Source organism: Carcharhinus amblyrhynchos, chromosome 8 (genome assembly GCF_965287045.1).
Source record: "Carcharhinus amblyrhynchos chromosome 8, sCarAmb.v2.hapA, whole genome shotgun sequence".
In the NCBI taxonomy this organism is placed as follows: domain Eukaryota; kingdom Metazoa; phylum Chordata; class Chondrichthyes; order Carcharhiniformes; family Carcharhinidae; genus Carcharhinus; species Carcharhinus amblyrhynchos.
This window is the reverse complement of record NC_137331.1, coordinates 27,400,436-27,423,749: the sequence shown is the minus strand read 5'-3', so window position 1 is coordinate 27,423,749 and position 23,314 is coordinate 27,400,436. Positions and strand designations below refer to the sequence as shown.

Below are 23,314 nucleotides of genomic sequence, written 5' to 3'. Positions count from 1 at the left end.
GTGCACGGTGCAGACTCAATGGGCCAAATGGCCTTCTTCTGCACTGTAGGGATTCTATAAAGTGTTGATTGGTTGTTCAGACCACATGACTCCTATTCAGTAAGGCTGGTCTTAAAGTAGCAATCTGCCCATTACTTATCTGTCAGTTGACATCACAAATCTGACCATTATTCTGCTCTCTTTGGAGAGAAGAAGGCTAAGAGGAGACTTGATGGGGTGTTTAAAATCATGAGGGAGCTAGATAGAATGAATAGGGAGAAACTGTTCCCAATTGTAAAAAGATCAAGAGTGAGAGGGCACAGATTTAAAATGATTTGCAAAGGAAACAAATGGGATGTGAGAAAATGTTTTCAACACAACGAGTTGTTCAGGTCTGGAATGCACTGCCTGCAAGTGTGATGGAGGCAGCTTCAAGTGAGACATTCAAGAAGACATTAGATGATTATTTGAATAGAAACAATGTGCAGGGCTCCAGGGAAAAGACAGGAGAATGGCCCTAAGCCATGATGCTTGTTTGGAAATCAGGTGCAGACATAATGGGCCGAATGGCCTCATTCCATGCCGTAATAGTTCAGTGACTATTACATTGCGATATGTGGAAGTTTGCTGTGTGCAAATTGGCTGCCATGTTTTCTACATTTCAACAATGGCTACACTTTAAAAATACTTCACTGGCTGTAAAATGATTTGTGAGAACCAGTGGCCTTGAAAGTATTGTAGAAACATAAGTCTTCCTTTCTTTTCCATGGTACAAAGCCTCACCACATCAGGTTAAAGTCCAACAGATTTATTTGGAATCATGAGCTTTCAGAGTGCTTCTCCTTCAAAGGTGAATGGAGGAGGTGACGGGTTGATGGAGTCTGGTTAACAGGAATAGTAAAAAGTCTGACAACACCTGGTTTTAGTCCATGTGTTGTCAGACTTTTTACTGTGTTTACCCCAGTCCAACGCCGGCACATCCACATCATAACAGGAATAGGGCAGGGAAGCAGTTGAAATGAAGAGGCTGTATTTCCCATTCCATCAATGAGGTTTGCAATGGCATTTAGTGGAACAGTCATCCCAGAAAATACCAGATCAGAATGGACTGGGAAATAGAACCTCTTCATTTCAACTGTTTCCCTGCTCTAGTCCCGTTAACCAGGCACAGTTAAAATCCCTCCAACTGAAATTTGGTGACAACTGGTTCCAACATCACTAACTGAAATATTATTGAGTTGTTCAGTCATTCTGTACCTGGAGCAAGCAGCAGTTTTCTGCCCTGTGTTGTCCCCAATCCTCCCAACACAATAATGATAGGCAGTAACAGCAGGAGAGATTCCTGGCCAGCCAATAGATAGAAAGAGCTTTGGACCCTCTGCCATCACTATCTATAATTCCAGGCCTCAAGTACATGCTGCCATCGCAAGTTAGACTCCCTGGTTTGTCTCAGTTGGCTGGGCAGCGGGTGCGGATCAGATTGGTGCCAATGGCGAGGGGTTCAATCCCCATTCCGGCTAGGGTAGATTTGGGACCTGCTTCCTTGCCCTATATGGTGGAAGTTACGACACTGTGGGTTGGACCTGCCTCTGGGCAGAGAACTGAAGAAGAAAAACTAACTGAGGAAGAGTCTGTGCACATACTCCCAGTTACAAAGCTAATTCAGTACATATGCAAAAACATTCATGCATTCTCAAACCATTCTGTGAGCTGTAGCTATCTTCCTTCAGCAATCTGCATTCCCCAGCCCCCATGTCTAAACAATAGAGACCACTCTGTCCACCTTTGCTGTCTGTATCTATTCCTACGATTAGCAATCCCTTTTAAAAAAGATCATTTATAAATGAGTCCATTAGCTGGTTTCCATCTAGAAACATTTGTTTGTTTGCTTATTTATGCTTATTAGTTTGCTCATCTAGTCCATCACTTCACTGTGGATGCTGGAAACCTGAAATCAGAGGAGAAGAGGCTGGGAAGACTCTGCAGGTCTGGCAGTATCTATGGAGAGAGAAACAGAATTAACATTTCGGGTCCAGCTCTGAAGGAGAGTCACACGGACTTGAAACGTTAATTCTGGTCTGGATTCTCCAGCCTGTCGGTGGAAGGTGGCGTGCTGTTTGCTGGCAGTGAAATCCTCTGGTTCCGCTGCTGCCAATAGGATTTTCCATTAAAGCCATTCCACACTGCCGGGAAACCCAACGGGACCAGAGAACCCTGCCGGCATAAATGGTTGGAGAATCCTGACCCCTCTCCACAAATCCGGCCAGAACAGCTGAGGTTTTATTGTGTTTCCTGTCTTTACTTATCTTCAATCCAGTTATTAACCAAAAAAACTATTAAGTTGTGTAATGAGACTCTCCACTGTACCTATCTAATTATATAAAATTATATAGTTTAATTGCTGATTCTTCCCAAAATAAGTGAATGGATCCCAACTGGGGTAAAATGCAGCCCCATGTTCCACTGCTTTCATTTTTAATTTTGGGAATGAGTGCATGTAAGAACCATATCATCCATCACCCATTGCCTTCTCTGTCTTTATAGGGCGTACGGTGACACTGTGGTTAGCACTGCTGCCTCACAGTGCCAGGGACCTGGGTTTGATTCCCTGCTTGGGTCAGTGTCTGCATGTTCTCCCTGTGTCTGTGTGGGTTTCCACTGGGTGCTCCAGTTTCCTTCTACAGACCAAAGATGTGCACATTAGGTGGATTGGCCATGTTAAATTGCCCCTCAAGTGTCAGGGGGACTAGCTAGAGTAAATGCATGGGGTTAAGGGGATAGGGCCTAGGTAGAATTGTGGTCAGTGCAGACTCAATGGGCCGAATGGTCCCCTTATGCATTGTAGAATTCTATGATGCTATAAGAAAGTGGAAACTATCAATGTCAGTGTGGCGACTATACAGCAGTGCTGGGTAGCCTATGGTCGAAGTGCAGTCCACTAGACACTGGCTGGAATTCGCTGACCATTCATGCCCTGCTGGCATTGCGAGTATGGACAGAGAATTTGGCGTTCAGATGAAGATCTGTCCACTGCAGCAGGACCACAGAATTCCGCAGGCGTGAATAGAAGGAGAATCCTGCCCAACATGTTGAATGTGTCCATACTCAAGCTGCCACGTTCCACTGGCTTCTATCCATGTGGTTTTCTTCCTACTGGTATAACTGGAGTGATATGCGGCGCAGTGGCACAGTGGTTAGCACTGCTGCCTCACAGCACCAGGGACCCAGGTTCAATCCTGACCTCGGGTTACAATCTGTGCAGAATTTGTACTTTCTCCCCATGCTTACATGAATTTCCTCTGGGTGCTCCAGTTTCCTCCCACTGTCCAAAGGTGTGCGGGTTAGGTGGATTGGCCTTGCTAACTTGTCCCTTGGTGTCAGGGGTAAATGTGTGGGCTTACAGGAATAGGGCCTGAGTGGGATTGTGGTCGGCATAGACTTGATGGGACGAATGGCCTCCTTCTGTACTGTAGGGATTCTATGATATACACGAAAAGCAAAGGTGCATGAAATGAGGTGCATGCTGTTCGCACACAACATTGACTGGGAGAGCTATGTGCTTCCTCTGTGTCCACTCAAGCGTGAATATTTCTTTTGTTTTTACCACTTGAAGTTGAAGACAGTTCTATTAATATATGAATGATTAAACATTTTCTATAATGCATTATGAAATATTCAGTATCTATTGAACATATTTAATCTTGTTCAAGGATTATAGTCAGTGAATAAGCCTGATTTCAATCTTTTTTCTTTTAGAATCCCTACAGTGCAGGGGGAGGACTACAATCCCACCCAGGCCTGATCCCCGTAACCCCACGTATTTACCCAACTAATTCCCCCTGACACTGAGGGGAAATTTAGCATGACCAATCAACCTAACCAGCAGATCTTTGGAGCGTGGGAGGAAACCGGAGCGCCCAAAGGAAACCCATGCAGCCAGTCACCCAGGCCAGAATAGAACTTGGGTCTCTTGAGCTGTGAGGCAGCTGCGCTAACCACTGTGCCACCATGCCGCTCCCCCACTGGTATGAAAGAGGGCCACTCATGCAGCCTGCTGACTAGCCTAGATTGTCCATTACTGCTGTACAGTATTAACTTTTAAGAACATTATCAGTTTTAGCCCCACAGCAATCATGTCTTCTTCAGAGTAATGGCCTATCCGTTTCAGTTGGCTAAAATATTTGTACGATTGGATGCAGCAATTACACATCACGTCCTCAAGTCTGAATTTCCCTGTGCTTTTAGTCACATTTTTCTCCTTTCAGAGTCTTTCTCCTTTTTTTTGAAACTCGAAATAGCAGCTTAAAATTTCCTTGGTCACATGAAAAGCCATTCCTTCCTCAAGCAGAGGGGATGACAGCCTGTCAGTGTGCCCAGACCACTCATTCGCCACACTGCCATGTCAAAAGGCTCACTTCATCCGGCTGACAGAAAGCAAAAGAGCTTTTCCAAAGTCGGAACAAAGTGCATTTCAGTTTAATCATGGCTCATAGTCTAAGTCTTCTACAAAAAGTATCTCGCCGCACAATAGTGTGGTTTACATTAGCTTTAGGCGAGGTCTAAATTTGATCCAGATTTAAATTCCGGATACAGCCAGCGATTTGCAGAGAAATGAGAGGAAATACATTGGACTATAACCATTCTTTGTTGTTTGTGCAAAAGTAAAGTATTCAATTGGTGTTGTTGTGATTCCTGGTACGTCTACATTGCAGATGGGACCACTCACCTCAGGGCCTTTCCAAGCAATCTGTCTTCAGACAGTCAAGGTTTAATCATTTTAATTTTCCATTCTTTGGACTAGAATCGTTTTGTGTAATGAAAACACTACGTGTGTGAAATTTACTGGGCTCCTTTTTTTTAGTGACTGTGGGGGAGACTGATGGATTCATTTATATGGTAAAATCATGTTTTAATTACATTTCATTCTTCCCTGTCTGTAGGACAGTGCAAAGCTGCCATGATTTCCATTGACAGACCTGAATCTACGAGCGCTTAAAAGTTCTGAAGCTCGTCTGTATTTATTCCTTTGATGCAAATTATAATTCCATGTGACTTGAATCAAAACAAAGGGTTCCATTCAACCATGGAACGCAAAGCAATGCAGGACATTAGTGACATTTAATTGAGAAATTAGGACACATTTCCGGTCTGCATTCACACACTGAAAAGACTAGATAGGCTTGTATTGTTTTCTCCAGAGCATGGAAGGCTGAGATGGGACATGATTGAGATGTATAAGATTGTGAGGGCTATGGACAGGGTGAGTCGGGAGCGTCTGTTTCCTTTGATCGAGGGGTCAATCACGGGGGTGGGGGCATAGTTTTAGAGTGAGGGGTAAGAGATTCAGAGGGGATTTGAGAAGAAAACCCTTTCATTCAGAGGATGATGGGGATCTAGAGGGGGATCAGCAATCAGGCTATGTTGGGGGAGGGGCAGCAATGTGGGGTCGCAAGGCTGACCAGTGATCGGGAGACTGGCAATGCGGGGATACTGCAGATGCACCGATCTCTGCTGTGACAGATTGGTGCACGCACAGTGGCCCACCCAGCACTATTCCACTGGCCTCTCCAGTGGGAGTAGGCCCCGGCCACTGACTTTCAGCGTGATTCATGTTAGTGCACTCTGCAGTGCACAGAGTGTGGGGGATTCATTTTGAAACTCCCACTGAAAACAGCGGGATTTACTCGAGTTTTGACACTTAGAATTTTTTTGGGAGAATCGTGTCCCCCATAATATTCAAGGATATGGGACAAATGCAGGAAAATGGGATTTGATTTGATTTGATTTATTATTATCACATGTAATAGTTTACAGTGAAAAGTATTTTTTTTGTGTGCTATGCAGACAAAGCATACCTTTCATAGAGTACAGAGTGGAGAAGTAAAGGAGAGGGTGCAGAATGTACTGTTATAGTAATTGCTTGGGCATAGAGAAAGATTAGCTTAATGTGAGGTAGGTTCATTCAAAAGTCTGATGGCAGCAGGGAAGAAGCTGTTCTTGAGTCAGTTGGTGGAAGAACGTGAAAGAGAGTAACGCACTTTGAGTGGTAGTTATTGTTGGTGCAGACTTGATGGGCCAAAGAGTCTTTTCTGCACTGAATCACTCTGTGACTTGATGACTGGCATGCTGCAATTCCTTCTGTTTGAGGAAGCAATGAAAGGTGGAAAAAATGAGACAAAGAACATTGGGAACATTCAGACCCACCGGATGGAGGAGGGGGGAATGGGGGGTACCCTTTACAAAAATATTTGTAAGTAGCTGGGAGATACTTAGCTAGGAACTAATGTGTTATGTGTAGGTGTTCCAGGGCGGTATAGTGGCACAGTGGTTAACACTGCTGCCTCAAAATGCCAGAGACCCGGGTTCAATTCTGGCCTCAGGTCATTGTCTGTGTGGAGTTTGCACTTTCTCCCTGCGTTTGCATTGGCTTCCTCCGCGTGCTCCAGTTTCCTCCCACAGTCCAAAGACGCGTAGGTTAAGTTGATTGGCTATGCTAAATTGACCCTAATGTCAGGGGATTAACAGGATAAATATGTGGGGTTATGGGAGGAGAACCTGGGTGGGATTGTAGTCGGTACAGACTCAATGGGCCGAATGGCCTCCTTCTGCACTGTAGGGATTCCATGGTTCTATGAAGCCACATTTCACCGCTGCACTAAAGACTCATGTGAAGTATAATGGAACCAGTTCAATGTGGTTCTTCTCTTCAGCCAGGCGGCACGGCTAAATTGAACACAAAGAGTTTCTGATCTTTACAAGCTTAAAGTGTGATTATTAATAACATCTGGGAATCAAAAAATAACAAGAACACTTGGCACTGGTCTTTGTTACTTTCACTCACAAGACCTGAAGCATTGCAGTTGGAGGGTGAAAGATGTTCTCCGGTTTTGCCATTGCATAGCTTGTCAGGGGCCTCTCTACATTCTGGAAGATTTCTGGGAGAGGTTGGGTAGAGGTTATTGCTCACCCTGGTCCGAGGATGTCTCCTCCAGCATCGCTTGCCTTGCTAGTTGCTGGGCTGTGCTCATGTTTTCATTCTCAATGTGGTTGTTGGGTTGGCCTCAAATTTCTTCACTCGCAACTCACTGCTGGGCTTCTCTTTGGGTAGTCTTCCACCATTTCCTATTGTTCCTCTGTAGGTGCTGCCACCATCTATTCCTGTTGAGTTATCTCAGGAGATAACTCAACAATAATATGAGTTTTCTTAATGTAGAAATGACCTTGCTGAAGGCAATGGTTTTTCCTTCAAAACCCTTCTATTTACATGGCTAACATGGTTGCAGAACATCAGGAGATAGCCAACTATTTACAAGTTTATAGAAAATTAGGATGTGACTATAGCTCCTCTCATGGGTGCTTCTCGCCCCTCTTTCAATGAGAGACATCACTGTGATATAGCTCCTTACGCACACACTCAGTAGCTAATACTAGCGTTCACCCTTTCCTCTACATGATGGAGCCTGATGAAGGCAAGTCCAGGGTCTCGCCTGGATTAGGCTGACAGGGTGCCTATTTGGGCACACTGAACGAGAATTTAACAAGGTCAATGCAGTCTTTCAGATTGTGGCAGGAAACTGGAGCACCCGGAGGAAGCCCAAGCAGCTACAGAGAGAACGTGCAGACTCCACACAGACAGTGACCTACACTGGGAATTGAACTCAGACCCCTGATGCTGTGAGGCAGCTGTGCTAATCACTGTGCTACAGTGTAGCATGTAACATAACACTAATGTAAAGCAGTTATCTGTAACCATATCCTTAGCACAAACTTACATTTGTGTTGCTTCACTCCAGTTGTTCTGATTTTACTCTTTTCCAGGAGCTCCTCATTGTGTAACTCTCTCAATTGGCTTTTCTTTACCCCTACAATCCGTAGAATTTCTAAAAGCAAGTCTGGCATCACCTTATCACTATTCGATTTATGCCATCTTCTCTCATGCTTTTTGCATCCTATCAGGTATCATGTGCTAGGGGGCCCTTGACTTTCAGCCAGATCTCAAAGTTTCTTTAAAGATGCCACTGGTGGTGGGCAGAGGTAATGTTTATAACCCTGTTTGTTAGTCTGTTCGTCTGTAAATAATACAGCTCAAAAACTAATGGGCAGATTTCAACAAACTTGGTATGCAGGATATTGGCTAAGGAGGAATTGATTAGCTTTTCATAGTGTTGTGAATTGAGATCCTGGAATCTTTACGGATCCGTTAACATTGATGGTGGAGGGGGCAGGGAAAATTGACTTTGTTTAAGGATGTGCGGGTTGTTTTATTTAGACAGTTGTTGATTGTTTTAGAATGCTGTGCATTGTGCTGGAATTTGTCACAGCTGTCAAAATGTGAGCAGAGTTTTCAGAGCAGGTTGTTAGATATGGATTGGCCTGAAGCCTTTTCAGTGGGATGGCAGCTGTCATGGAAAATATTTCCCTCTTCAGCTTTGTAGTTAGAGTCTCAACCAGACAAGGAAAAGCGTCAAAGGGATAGTGAAATTGTAATAACATTGTGTTTACACAGTGTGGCTGAGGTATGCACTTTACTGAGAGTTCTCTTCATTTGTTTTACATGTATCTTGGCAAAATATAAACAAGGCAACAGAAACCTCAAGCCCATTAATGCTTTTATGATCCCAATTTTAATTCAACCAGGCTATTTCCTTCAGGGTCTAGGAGTGTCCCACCAGTCTCAAGAAATAAATTTTAAGACCTCCACTGTTGCAATCTCATCCTCCTGTCTTAACTGTGGAGATCCTTGCAGTGTAGCCCAACAAATGGTATTCTGGATTTATCTGCAGGGTGGACAACCTATGGAGCACACATTTTACAGCAGAGTCATTTCCCACTTAAATGGTTAAATAGAATTAAATTAATTTCCTGCATTTTAAAATGTCCTGAGGTTTTATCTCTCCCGCGCCCAGTATATGCAACGTCCATCTCCAAAACAATGACCCTCAGTTAAAATCAAGGTCTATAGCCTAAGTTTTACAGCTCCCAGGGGAAAGATGGCAGTTGAGGGGCTGCAACATTGTGTGCCATGTAGTGGTGCCATGCCAACACTTAATTACCCTGCCCACCAACTGTAATGGGTTACCTGAGGGAAGTGAAGAGTTGTGTAGCCCCCATCCCTGTGAGCTAACTGAGGCCCTTAAGTGGCCAATTAATAGTGCTTAAGGACCTCCTCCCACCACCACTGGGACTTTAGCAGGGGGGAGATCAATGGCAAGTGTCCAGGAACAGCCTGGTGTACTGGTGGCTGGGCAAGGTAGGATGCCTCCTTTTTGAGCAACCTATGTTCATCAGTGGCTTCATTGTAACTTCATTGTAACTTCATTGCAGTGTTAATGTAAGCCTACTTCTGACACTGAGAAATAAACTTCAAAAAATCTTAAACTGAAAATGTTAAGGTGCTGGAATTTGAGTTTTTGAAAGTGTACGTTGGATGGCCGCTAGTACAATGTGGCTTCATGCACTGACAACAGATGAAGATAAGAGACATGATGATAACTGCAATCATTGTCATTATCCTGTGATCATTCCTTGGCACGTTATGCCTTGGAGAGGGTCTCACTTGGGCTTTTAGGAAAGGCTTTCGGTGCTGTTAACTTCTGTGGTTCAAAGATTTTATTGTGTACTGGAGTCACCGCTTAAACATTCTGTTATTTTACTTATTTGGAATATGGAGCTTAGCTGGACGAGAAGATAATTTCAAACAGTCGTTATGCTTTTCTCTTACGCATGAATCTTGCTATAAAGTTTGGATTGTGTAAATACAAGACAATAAAAAGTCTTAGAAGGCAATGCCCGTTAGCACTTTCCACTCTGTCATAAAAGAAATACTACTTAATACATGTTTTAGAGCTTTTATGATCCAACAACTCAAATGCCAATATTTCATTATTAATGTTTTAAAAATGTTGCCAGAGATTATTAGTTCCATGGCTGTAAAACCTACAGAGACTAAAACCACAGCTTAGCAGAATAAATCTTTCTGGGCCACATTATGAATTCCTGAGCTCAGTGTGCTGTGGAGGGGAGTAAATAGTGGAAGCTCGCCATATTTCCGAAGGAACAGGGGATACCGTCACATGGAAACTCGGCCCATTCTACTTTCGCACAACTCTTGAGAAATGCATTGCACGTTCCAGGGTTTACTGGATGTAAATCCAATTGGGCTTGATAGACAATTGCCAAAACCTTGCTGCAAGAAGATAATGGTTTGTTTGTGATGTGCCATTATCAATCTGCAACTCAGCCAATGAATTCAGGGAATTAATATAATCGCTATGGGGTATGGATCTCCAGAACTTCATGGTTGATTTATTTACAATGTCCTGCCATTGACTTGGAACAAATGACTCCTAGATCTTGGCCTCCTCATTAATTTTAAGAATTTATGCTGGATTTGCATACTAATCCTCCATTGTACCCACCACTGAAGGTTTGATGATGATTACAATTGAGGATACCTCTTCTAACAATGCATTGAGTATGAATGCAATGCCTGTCAATCTCAGGGGCCCAGATAGGGACCAATTCAAGCAGTTAAATCTCATTCCTGCATGTTGCAAAATCTTTTTAGAGGTTTGTTAAAAAGTAAATGGCTGGAGTTCTCTGGCTGTTCTCGCCGGTGGGATTCTCTGGTCCTGTCGGCAGCACGTGTGGGTTTCCCACTGATGTGGGGTGACATCAGTGGGAATTCCCATTGACAGCAGTGGGACCAGAGAATCCCATTGCTAGCAAACAAGGTGCCACCTACCACTGACGAGAACATGTGGCTGGGAGGCTGGAGAGTCTCACCCACAATGTTCTATTTTTTTCCTTAATATTCTCTTAGTCTTTTTTCCCCTCTCTATTCCTGCACTTGTATGGACATTGAATTCAACCTCCTTCGCAGCTTCTTTCTCAATCCTTACCTTTTATTGGTTAAGCAGATACAGTTCTGTGTTCATTGTTCCTTCAGATGTCCGGTGGCTGCTGTTGCCTTCACTTCTAGCATGTTACATGCAATTTTCTTTTAAACTGAATGCTGATAAAAGTTCTTTCTAATGGTGTGCACTATGAAATGCAGTGCTCCAGCAAGATTTGATCCATTTGCCATGAAATTTGAAAAGAGGCAAATACAAGCGTACAAAATCACAATACATTATTATTCCACAGCTTCTCCTTCCAAAGCAGGTAACTCTGTGCTCCCTGCTCTATGAAATAACTGCGTAGAATGTAAGAATGTTGAGTGGCTGCATCCTCGAGAAGGTGCGCAAAGTCATGAGAGGCTAGCATGAGATCAAGCAAGGCCGCATGTCATAGAAAAGACAAATGGGATGCTGGCATTTATTGCAAAAGGATTGGAGTAGAAAAGTAGAGAAGTGTTGCAATTGTATCGGGTGTTGGTGAGCCCACATCTGGAGGATTGTGTCCAGATTTGGTCTCCTTAATTGAGGAAGAATGTGGTGATAATGGAGGTAGTTCAGAGGAGGTTCACCAGATTGATTCTGGGATGAAAGGGTTGCGTGTGAGGAGAGATTAGACAGTTTGGGCTTATACTCGCTGGAATTTAGAAGGATGGGAGGGGATCTGATCGAGGTATATAACATTTTAAACAGGATTGATGAAATAAAAACAGATCAAATATTTCCTCTTATGGGGCAATCTAGAACAAGAGGTCACAGGTACAGGTTGAGAGGCGGTAGATTTAAAACTTAGATGAGGAGGAACTACTTCTCACAGAGGGTGGTGAATTGGTGGAACTTGTTGCCCTAGAGCGCGGTGGAGTCTGAATCGTTGAATGGTTTCAAGGAGGTGATTGACATATTTTTAATAAAGGGAAAGGGGGATCTGAGGAACAGGTGGGGAGGTGGCTTTAAGATGAAGGAAAGATCAGCCATGATCTGATTGAATGATGGAACAGGCTCGAAGGGCTGAATTTGCCTCCTTCTGCTCCTAATTCCGATGTTCCTATGTGTCTAAGACAGCACTACTTAAAACTGGTGAGCACTGCTTAAAGCGAAGGTGCATTTTTTCCAAAGCAAGTACTGGAAGTCAGGCAAAAGTGAATGTTTTTTGAGGAAAAGCACAAGAGCTTAAAAAAAAGTTATTCCATGCACTGTGGGTGTCACTGGCTAGGCTAGCATTTTTTTATTGCTTATCCCCAAATGCCCTTGAAGGTGGTGGTGAAATTTTTTCTTGAACAGCTCCAGTCTAAGTGATGTAAGTGCACCCACAGTGCTGTTAAGAGGGGAGTTCCAGGATTTTGACCCAGTGACAGTGAAGGAACAAAGATATATTTGCAAGTTAGGATGGTGGGTGGCTTGAATGGGAGCATGCAGATGGTGGTATTCCCATCCATATGCTGCCTTTGGCATTCTAGATGGTGATGGCTGTGGCTCTGGAAGGTGCTGTTGAAGGAGCCTTTGTGAGTTTTCTGGAAGTTGGGCCGAAGGGCCTTTTTCCATGCTATAAAGCTTTATGACTCTATGACTGGGCATCGAGTCACGTGTGGCAGTACATGTGATTTACTCTGGGTGCTCCCCGTGTCTGCATGGGTTTCTTCCGGGTGCTCCGGTTTCCTGCCACAGTCCGAAAGATGTACTAAATCCTCCTTCAGTGTACCCGAACAGGCGCCAGAGTGTGGCAACTAGGGGATTTTCACAGTAACTTAATTGCATTGTTAATGTAAGCCTACTTACGACACTAATGAATAAACTTTAAATTTACAATTAAATTTAAATTGTAGTTAAAAGTGAAACTGTAAAGATTAAGTGATCGGAGGCCTCACGCTTGCTGGCCTCCAATTACTGGCCTTCCCTGGAACGTCTCCAGATCATTGGCCTTCCTGACACCCCCTCCTAATCGCTGGTATTCCTTACCACCCTTCCCCCACTCTGCCCCCTGGCCAGCCCAATCTCTCCCCCCGGGCAAGCTCCGATCTCCCTTAATCCTCCCATAGCCAGCCGTGATCCACACCCCCCCCCCCACCGATGAACAGGCTCAAGAACCCCTCCTTGCACCTCCCAGCGATAGCCAGTCCCGATCACCCTCTCCCCTCCCTCTCCCACTGATCCTGCTTGTACAGTGGCAACAAGTCCACCCCGCCCCCCCCCCGACTGATCGCCCCCATACCCCCCGGAATGCCCCACGCCCGCTGGCCTGGCTCTTTGGTGCTGTCCAGTGCCCAGTGGGCAATGCCTGCTTGCCCCTTGGACAGTGCCAGGGTGCCAGGCTGGCACTGCCCAACAGACACCCTCCCTTGCTCCTGACCTCCTGAGGGGGCCTCAATGGCCTCTGTCAACACCAACAGAGTGAGGATGCCTGTTCCCCATTAGTGGGGAGCAATTGTAAACCCGCTGACGGGAACCATTCCCAGCTGGGGACAGGGGAAGGGAACACACAAACAAACAAACACACACACACACACACACACACACACACACACACACACACACACACACACACACACACACACACACACACACACACACACACAGTAGCGGGCCCAGCATGAACACTGTCCCTGGCCCATTAATCGAGCCAAGTGATATCCTTTTTTCTCATGACCAGTAATAATATTCCATGAGTTTCAGTGACATTTCCATTATGAGCTCCGCATCAATTTCCAGTGCAGAGCTGATTGCGTTAAAGAAAACGCTTGGGAAACTTACGGTCGGTTGGACACTTGTCATGAACCTTACAAAAGGTCCTCTGCTGCAGGAGCAAAGAGACCCTGATGTATATGTGCATAGGCCATTGAAGGTGGCAGGACAGGTGGAGAGAGCAGTTGATAAAACACAAAGTATTCAGGGTTTTATTAATAGGGATATTGAGTAGAAGGGCAAGGAGATTATGCTGAACTTATACAAGGCACTAATTAGAATTCAGCTGAAATATTGTGCACAGTTCTGGGTGCCAGACTATAGGAAGAATGTGAATGCTTTGGAGAGAATGCAGAAGAGGTTTACAAGAAAGGTTCCAGGGATGAGAAACTTCAGTTATTTTGGATAGATTGGAAATGCTGTGACTGTTCTCCTTTGAGAGAAGAAGGCTCAGAGGAGATTTGAATTGGATGCTCAAAATCATGAGGGACTGGACAGAATAGATAGGGAGAAACTGTTCCTGCTTTTAAAATGATCAAGAACGGGAGAGCACAGATTTAAAGTGATTTACAAAAGAAGCAGATGCGATGTGAAAAAAACTTTTGACGCAGTGAGTGGGTCGGGTCTGGAATGCACTGCATGGAAGTGTGGGGGAGGCAGGTTCAATCAAGACATTCAAGAGGGCATTAGCTGATTATTTAAATAGAAACAATGTGCAGAGATATGGGAAAAAGGCAGGGGAATGATACTAAGTCATGATGCTTGTTTGAAAAGGCGCTGCAGACAATGGGTGAAATAGCCTCCTTCTGTACCATAACAATTCTGTGATTCAATCCGCTTTCAGCAGGCCGATTGGTCTGTAAAATATTTTAAGGAATTTAAAAATAATTTTTATTAGTTACTCATTTTGGTTTGGTTTCTTTGGGCTTTGAAAACCCAACAGGTAAAAGGAAATGTTCAGGGCTGGAACCATGATCACAGTGCAAAACAATGAGCCAAGATGGCAGCAGCCATGAGGAAACATAGAGCTCCCAGCCTCCAGAGGGCGATACCTAAAGAGGTGTTGGAGATTCTATTGGTTTTTTGCTGTATCTCTCGCTGAACCCAAAGGAAAACACCATACATGACCACTCATACTGTTCACACTGTTTCTCTGGCAGGAGATGGATAGAATTTGTAATTTTCGTGATCAATATTGCACCTTTTGAAGGACAGCAGAGAGTTCTAGTGCTCTGCTCAACCATATTTGAAACTGCAGAGGCCACTAAACAATCATATTATCCAGTTTGCCAGTTCCTAGGGTGGGTGAGGAAGATTGCATTCACTTAGCCTGGTGTGACCCAAGTGAGAGACAGGCCTCATCATTTCAGTAAGAAGTCTCACAACACCAAGTTAAAATCCAACAGGTTTATTTGGAATTAACTAAACCTGTTGGACTTTAACCTGGTGTTGTGAGGCTTCTTACTGTGCCCACCCCAGTCCAACGCTGGCATCTCCACATCTCTTCATTTCAGTTACAGGAAGGATTTTCACTTCACTGGTGCGCGACTAATCAGTGAATCTCAGCATTGATTCCTTAACACCTTCCAAACATGAAGGCTGCTGCTCTGGTGCATTTATACTCCAGCAATCCAGGCGTTTATTCAATGTTACAGAGTGAAGCACAGATAGCACACAGGCTGCGACGAGCCAAGTGATACCCTTTTTTCTCATGACCAGTAATAATATTCCATGAGACTGCCAGTGGAGCTGAGAGGCAACAGAACCAGAATAAGTAATCAGAAACCAAACAGGAAATATCAGAGCTCTGGTTAGTCCTCCAGGGGCCGGGGCGATTTGTGTATGCTCTGAAGCTGCCATCAAAAATTGTAATATCCTCCTGTTTTTTTTAAAGTTTATTTATTATTAGTGTTGCAAGTAGGCTTACATTAACCCCGCAATGAAGTTACTGTGAAAATCCCCTAGTCGCCACATTCAGGCAGCTGTTTGGATACACCGAGGGAGAATTTAGCATGGCCAATGCACCCCAACCAGCACATCTTTCAGACTGTGGGAGGAAACTGGAGCACCCGGAGGAAACACACACAGACATGGGAAGAACATACAAATTCCACACAGACAGTGACCCAAGCCAGGAATCAAACTCGGGTCCCTAGCGCTGTGAAGCAGCACTGTGCCACCATGCCTCCCTGTGTCTCTGCTACCTTTCAACTCGATGGATGTGCTAGAGGAAGGAGGTGAGAGATGAACATGGAGATCATCCACAGGAAAAGGAGGAGGCGGGGCCTCTCCTTAATAACAGCAAGAGTATTGTAATTGAGACTTTCATAGAATCCCTACAGTACAGAAGGAGGCCATTCAGCCTATCGAGTCTGTACCAATCTAACTACAATCTCACCCAGGCCCTATCCCTATAACCCCACACATTTACCTTGTTAATTGTCCTAATCCTAGGGTCAATTTAGTGTGGTCAATCCACCCAACCTGCATATCTTTGGCCTGTGGGAGAAAACTGGAGCACTTGAAGGAAACCCACGCAGACATGGGGAGAATGTGCAAACTCCACACAGACAGTGACCCGAGGTTGGAATTGAACCCGGGTCCCTGGCGCTGTGAAGCAGCAGTACTAACCACTGTGCTGTCCATATTCCTGTCAGTCAGACCCAAACCCCTCTTTGTTAAGGGTGTCTGTTCCCCTCTGCTTCTTGAATGCAACCTTGCCTGGAAAATAACAAAAAAGCAACATATTAACATGGTCAAAAAAACACAAAGACATCAACTGGTCCAGAGATATTCATCCAGCATCATTATAAAGCAGTGGGCAGGATCTTCCGGTGAGCAGGACAGTGTCACAGAGAAAATAAACTCCCAGCAAAGTCTAACTGCTGCACAGATTTTGCTATTCACTGCTCCTGCTTCCACTTCAGACACCATGCAATTATTGAATGAAAGGATGCCACATACGTAAAGAGACTGCAAGGACTGGTCCTAATGTTTAACTTTGTTGCACGAGTAAGCTTTTTAAACTTTTTCCTGCGCCCGAAACGAATCCTGGCGTTCAAGGAGCCAGCGATCATTGGCGCCTCTTGTCATAGAGTGTGCATCTATGTCCCTCCATTTCTGTCTCTCTAGTTGGAGGACACACCATGGCCTCGTTTCTATGATCTGTCTGTTTTCCTTCTTGCAGAGGTTTCCTGCTTCCTTCACGGCTATCGTAGTCAAGCAGCAGCCAGTGATGTATACTTTATTTCATGTTGCTGCTCAGGGTTCTGGTTGTTCTCTCACTATTTTTCAGTTTCATCTGTGGCACAATGGTTAGCACAGCTGACCACAGCATCAGGGACCCAGGTTCAATTGCTCTGGTTTCCTCCCACAGTCCAAAGATGGACTGGCCATGCTAAATTGTCCGTGGTGTCAGGGGGATTAGCTAGGGGAAGTGCATAGGGTTATGGGGATAGTTCCTGGGTGGGATCTGTGCAGACTTGATGGGCCAAATGGCCTCCTTCTACACTGTAGGATTTTATGGCCTCCTCCCTCCTCCACCTGCAAATGCTTCTGAATTTTCCATCCTCCTATCCCCTTCCTCTCTCCCTTTGTTGCCTCCTCCAGAACTTCCTCTTGCTCTGCCCAGCCAGTAGACCTCAGCTATCTGCTCAGCTCAGACCTGTACCCCACTCCTGACCTTTTAATTTAGTACTCCATCCCTAATCTGTTTTAAAACACAGGTTGGATGAAAAAAAATTAATCATCTAATAGGATAAAAACTATCTGAAGGTGATATGTTTGGGCTTGAGCTGCAGCCCAGTTCCAGAGCCTGCAGTAGTGAAGAAAAACTGCTGGAAATAATCAATCAGTCATGCAGCACCTATTGAGGACTGAAATAAAGTTAATGGGCTGGATACTCCATTTGGGAATGGGGCACTGATATCAGGATCCAGTGTGGGTCCCAACCCAACACCACGTTGGAAATAGTTACCCACACCTTTTCGTGAGCTGATGGTTCGGGGTCAAAGGGTGCGTTTAGCAGTCAAAGGACTGGAAGTGGCCTCCCAAGACAGGAGGGCCAACAGGAGGCCCTCCAGTGATACACACCATAAACCACATCCCTCCAAGCTTCACAAGTCTCTAAGATGAAGGAGCAGAGTTAGGCCATTCAGCCCATTGAGTCCGCTCTGCCATTCGATCATGGCTGATATGCTTCTCATCCCCATTTTTCTGTCTTCTCCCCCTAATCCTTCAACCCATTACCAATTAAAAATTCGTCTAACTCCTCCTTAAATTTATTCACTGTCCCAGCGTCCACCGCATTTTGGGGTAGCGGATTCCACAGATTTACAACCCTTTGGGAATTCTCCTGAGGAGTAGTTTCCCTGAGGAGTAAATTTAAATTTGCCATCCCTTATCCTAAGACTATGAGTATGGGAATGCTGATGTGTGCAGAGAGAGAGAAGGAGAGTGAGTCACTTTGGAAGACCAGTTTAAAAATTTGATTTACAAATCAAGGGAGGTACAATGGCGCAGTGGTTAGCACTGCTGCCTCACAGTGCCAGGGACCCAGATTCAATTCCTGCCTTAGGTGAGTGTGTGGAGTTTGCACATCCTCCCCCCCCGTCTGCGTGTGTTTCCTCTGAGTGCTCCAATTTCCTCCCACAGTCCAAAGATGTGCAGATTGGTTTAATTGGCTATACTAAGTTGCCCCTCAGTGTCAGGGGGATTAGCACGTAAATATATGGGGTTATGGGGATAAGGCCTGGGTGGGATTGTGGTCGGTGTAGGCTCAATGGGCTGAATGCCCTCTTTCTGCGCTGAAGGGTTTCTATGATTCTATGAAATGGCTATAGCTGCCAGGCTGAGTGGTGGAGAGGCAGCTCCTGTGTTAGAGGAGTAGCTGTGATTTGGCTGCAGACCCATAGCAGGATGAAGCATGCGCCCAGCCACCTCCTCCATCCACCCTCCCCTTCCCCAACCCTTCACCTCCTCAGGCACCCTTTCCCCTCCCTGGAAGCTGCCTCCTTCCACTGGCTGTGTTTTGGCTGTAGAGTTGGACCCCCCCCCCCCGATTCCAATTGATGTGTAAGAGGGGCTTTAATCCATCCCTCACTTGGATACCTGCCTCTGGTCAGAGTATGAACTTTTCAGTCCCTGAGCCGGCTTTCCTAAGAATGGTGTCGGAAAACCAGCACGTCAGTTGGTGATGCAGAATTCCGGATCTGTCCGTCCTGCCACCTTTGGCTTGTGAAAATCCTGCCCAATGTTGTGGATCATTGATCTCCTACCAGAGTGCGCAAACGTAAGTGCTGGAGTTTTACCACCTCACCTGCCCAAGGCTCGTACGATCCCTCCTGGAGTGAACGGAGAATGCCATCCTGCGAGCCTTGCCCGCCCCAATTCCGGAGCAGGCATGCCGTTAAAATCCGGCAACGAGATATAAGTTCAAGAGATGCATCGGTTTCCTCCCACAGTCCAAGAGGTGCAGGTCAGATGGATTGGGTGTGCTGAATTGCCCCTTAGTGTCCAAAGATGTATAGTTTAGGTGGATTTGGGGGGTAAATATGTGGGGTTACGGGGATAGGTTGGGGGGGTGGACCTTGGTAAGATACTCTGTCAGATGGTCGGTGCAGACTCGCTGAGCCGAATGGCCTCCTCTGCACTGTGGGGGTCCTGTGTTCCTAATGGGCTTAAAGGAAGTAAGGAGGAAGGGAAAGAGGTTGGGAGAGGGGTGATACAGAACAAAGGGAATGACTGTGATGGGGGGAAAGCAGGAGAGATTGAACAACAGTAGGATTGACGCTGTAATGTGAAAGATGGTGGTAATGGGAAAAGTAAATGAGCAATAGATGGGTGCAGAACTCTTGGAATTTAGAAAGGCCCCCCTCTCTTTCTCTTCTTAAGATGTTTGGTAAGTTCTTTGGCAACAACTTTGAAAATCACAACCGCCAGAATTTCAAAACTCTTTTTGCATTTGCATTTTCAGGTTTTTGCAGCTGAAATTAACAGAGCACGAAGGGGCTCTTTCAGAAAATATAGCATTACTGTGCACGAAACTGGTTTGGGTGTTAGCAGGGGAAGTGAGGTGATCAGTCAGTGATACTGAGATTTCATATTCGCTCAGATGTACTCAGTTTGGGTGGTCAGATGCTCAGAAAAAGCATCGCATCTTAAAGGCTTCATCTAAAATGGAGGTGGAGTCTACTCCTTTTATCTCATGAATCATCTTGCTTCTTTTTGCAGGGAATTGAAGATGGAAAGATTTAATAAGTGGAAAAGGGACTGAGAAGATTTTTTTTCTTGCGTAAGGGATAATGAGTTCAAACCCCATTGCCAAACGAGGGGAAGGGGCCCAACCCTCAAAGGTTCAACCGTCCCCTGCGAGACAACTCTACGGTCAGCTGGGGCAAGGAAACCAGTCTGAGGGCGTGCTGAGCGCAGATTCACCCGTCCACAGGTTCCAGGCCCCGTCTCAATCTGCCTTACCGCTGAACCAGCATGTGGGTTTGTGCGGTGACTGGGACAGTATCGAAGGGCTGTATCATCGGGAGCTGGAAGAGGTCCGGGCCAGGGCTGCTCAGATGGAAAAGACCATGCGTTGGTGGTCCGACTGCACGGCCAACTGGCGAGAGAAGTGGAGCAAAGTGAGGGCGGAAAGAAACAAGGCCCGCGAGGAAGTGCGGCAGATGCGGCAGAAGCTGGAGTCGGTCATGAAGGAGCTCGCTGCCCTGAAAAGAGAGAAGCAAGAGTTGTTGACTGAGAACGAGCAGGTGAGGAGAGAAGCAAAGCCAGCGGAAGCTCAGCCTGAGGCCTTGTTGGTCAGACTGGAGGAGTATGAACTCAATGTGCTGGAACAGGAGCCTGTCAAAGACGTGGAAAGTAAAAGCAATCCATCATCTCCAAATAAACGCACTGGCTCACCAAAGAAGGTACGTGAGATGGAAATCCCTTCCCAGGTACAAACTGCTGATGCAAAAGTCAACTTTTAATAACAGTGCAATAGAATGTTGTGAACAGCTTTTTCTCCTTCCCCCAACTCCCCACTCCTTTTCACCCATATTCATCCCCAATTTACTCTCCACTCCCTCCCTTCATTGAGCACAAACGTACCTTTGCATGAGCATTGATTACCCTGGGATGTGAGTGCCTACCACTTGATCCATGGGGCATCACAGCCAAGCCTTGGATGTGCCTGATTTTGACCCCTGCCCAAGCTCAGGGGATTGTAACATGGGACCTCGATAGCTCAGTCAATCACAATGTGAGCGTGAGAAGAAATTTTCTCCCAAAATGTTCCTGACTGAATGTTGAGTTCAACAACTTCAGAGCATGAAATCTCTCCTTCACGTTCACTCCATTTCCATTTATTTTATTTCCCCTGGTCTCAGGTCACTGTCTGTGTGGAGTTTGCATGTTCTCTCCATGTCTGCATGGGTTTCCTCCTGGAGCTCCAGTTTCCTCCCAGAGTCCAGGGTTTGGTGGATTTGCCATGTCAAATTGACCCTAGTGTCAGGGGGATTAGCAGGGTAAATATGTGGGGATTTGGCCTGGCTGGGATTGTGGTCAGTGCAGACTCAATGGGCCGAATGGCCTCTTTCTGCACTGTAAGAATTCTATAATTTGTTCTTTTCATCTTAGTCATCCATTTTTAGGGGAGGTGATGGCCTAGTGGTATTATCGCCAGAGGTACTAATCCAGAAACTCAACTAATATTCTGGGGACCTGGGTTCGAATCCTGCCATGGCAGGAATTTGAATTCATTATACAAAAAAATCTGGAATTAACAATGAAGCCATTGCTGATTGTCGGAAAAACTTATCTGGTTCACTAATGCCCTTGAGAGGAGGAAATCTGTCATCCTTAACTGGTCTGGCCTACATGTAACTTCGAAATCACGGCAATGTGTTTGACTCTCAACTGCCCTTCAAGAGCAATTAGGGATGGACAATAAATGCTGGCCAGCCAGCAGCACTCATGAATGAAAAAAACTTTATACTTTTATTTTTCCACTTCTGAAACCTTGCTGTCCATCTTCTCTTCCAAACCATCCCCCTGGGGCCAAATGCAATAGTCCTCAGGTCTCCCTTTGTTCACCTTTGTTTTGCCATTCACACATTCTGATCTCTTAATGGACACTCTTAGCACCTTTCTCAGCCTTTATCATCACCATTTACATTCCATTTGTCCAATTACAGCCCCTATCCACCGTCACAATACAAATCTTGTTCAATTTTCTGTGTCTTTAACTGTGACGAAAGGTGATCCAGACTCTAAATCTTGGCTCGATTCTTTCCTCACAGATGCTGTCAGACTTGCTGAGATTTTCCAGCATTTTCTGCTCTTCTTTCAGATTTCAGCATCCGCAGTATTTTACCTTTTCCCTAAATGTAACCTATGCTAAACCAAAGCCTAGTGTGCACAGTCATCAGTAGCTGACTCTGAGGTTTCTCAATCAAACAAGAACATATAATTAAACAGGAGATATCGGACCTTTTTATCATCAAAATAGTTGTGTTTTCTACATGCCCTTATATAATGCTAGCCCCGCTATCTGTAATGAGGGAGGCAACACAATGGGTGGAATTTTAGCAACATGTCCTTCGGAGGTTCGTATGATTCTGTCCAAGGCTAACAGAGAATGTTGTTCTCCGAACCTTGCCTGCTCCCAGAATTGGGGCGGGTGTGCTGGTAAAATTCTGGTCCGTTTATCATTCAGATGTAGGAAATGTGGTAGATGCAATCCACCCAGGCTTAGCAAATATCATGCACTAATCATCACTTCCAGCCAAGAGGGGCCTGTCAGCTATGATATGATAATTCATCTTTTTATCATTATCCTATTTTGCTTTCGGTAGCAGATGTATTCTTGACTACTTTTTGACAAATTTACGTGGAACTGCTAAGCCTGAAAATACCATTCTCAGGAAGGATTTTTTGTGTGGAATGATTGTAAATGTATTTTTTTTAATTTATCCATTATGGGGATGTGGGTGTCACTGGCTAGACCAGCATTTATTGCTTATTGCTAACCTTGAGAAGGTAGTGGTGAGCCAACTTCCTGAGCTGCTGCGGTCCACGTGGTGTAGATACACCCACTTGTTCATGAAATATTGCTTCTGTTGAGTGTTTTGAATTGATAATGGATGCCTAGAGTTGTAAGCAGTGATTTATCCCTATACCTTTAAACACTAAGTATTGTTCATCATCATGGATGTTGGGTAATCTTTTTTGATAAGATACGGCGCATGTTGACAAAACAATTTAACCTAGTCCACTTGAGTTCGGAGGAATTTAAAATGGCATCTGGGTGAAAGTTGCTACATTCATGCAGTTTTTCCATGTGTGTTATTTTAACCCTTTCTAGCAATGAGCATGCCACTGGCCGTAGGCAGGTTAAGGGCCACATTTAAATATGAAAACCAAGCCCCATTGATGCCATCAGTGTCCTGCCACTGGTGAAATACTCCAGCAAAATCTTGTGAAACCCATTTTGCCCCCCCCGAGTTTGTCCCAGCTGAAAATTGGGGCTCAGGGTTCTCTTAAAGACTTGTGTTAAATGTAATGCTGTAATTAGTCATTTGAGTCTTGTGGCACCGTGAGTCTCTGAGCCAGAAGCTTGAGGTTGAAGCCCTACCGTAGGCCTTGTTGGTTAAGACAGATGCATTCATAATGTGGCCAAACAGTGTGTGTACCAACATACACCAATGGCAGGTGGTAAGAGCGGGAGAAGTTGCAGTTCAGCTGAATGTTGGAGCCCCTACCATCATTACCCA

At 45.1% G+C, this 23,314-nt stretch overlaps 1 protein-coding gene across 3 annotated transcripts in view; it reads left to right on the top strand.

Moving 5' to 3' along the window:
• LOC145346474 (coiled-coil domain-containing protein 102A-like) overlaps positions 1–23,314 on the top strand; it is a 462,196-nt gene that overhangs the window by 55,905 nt on the left and 382,977 nt on the right. For all 3 annotated transcript variants that reach the window (XM_080193782.1, XM_080193783.1, XM_080193784.1), the window contains exon 2: positions 19,785–20,470. In XM_080193782.1, the coding sequence (XP_080049908.1) occupies positions 19,856–20,470 (615 nt within the window). In that variant the 5' untranslated portion in view covers positions 19,785–19,855. The remainder of the gene's footprint in view (positions 1–19,784; positions 20,471–23,314) is intronic.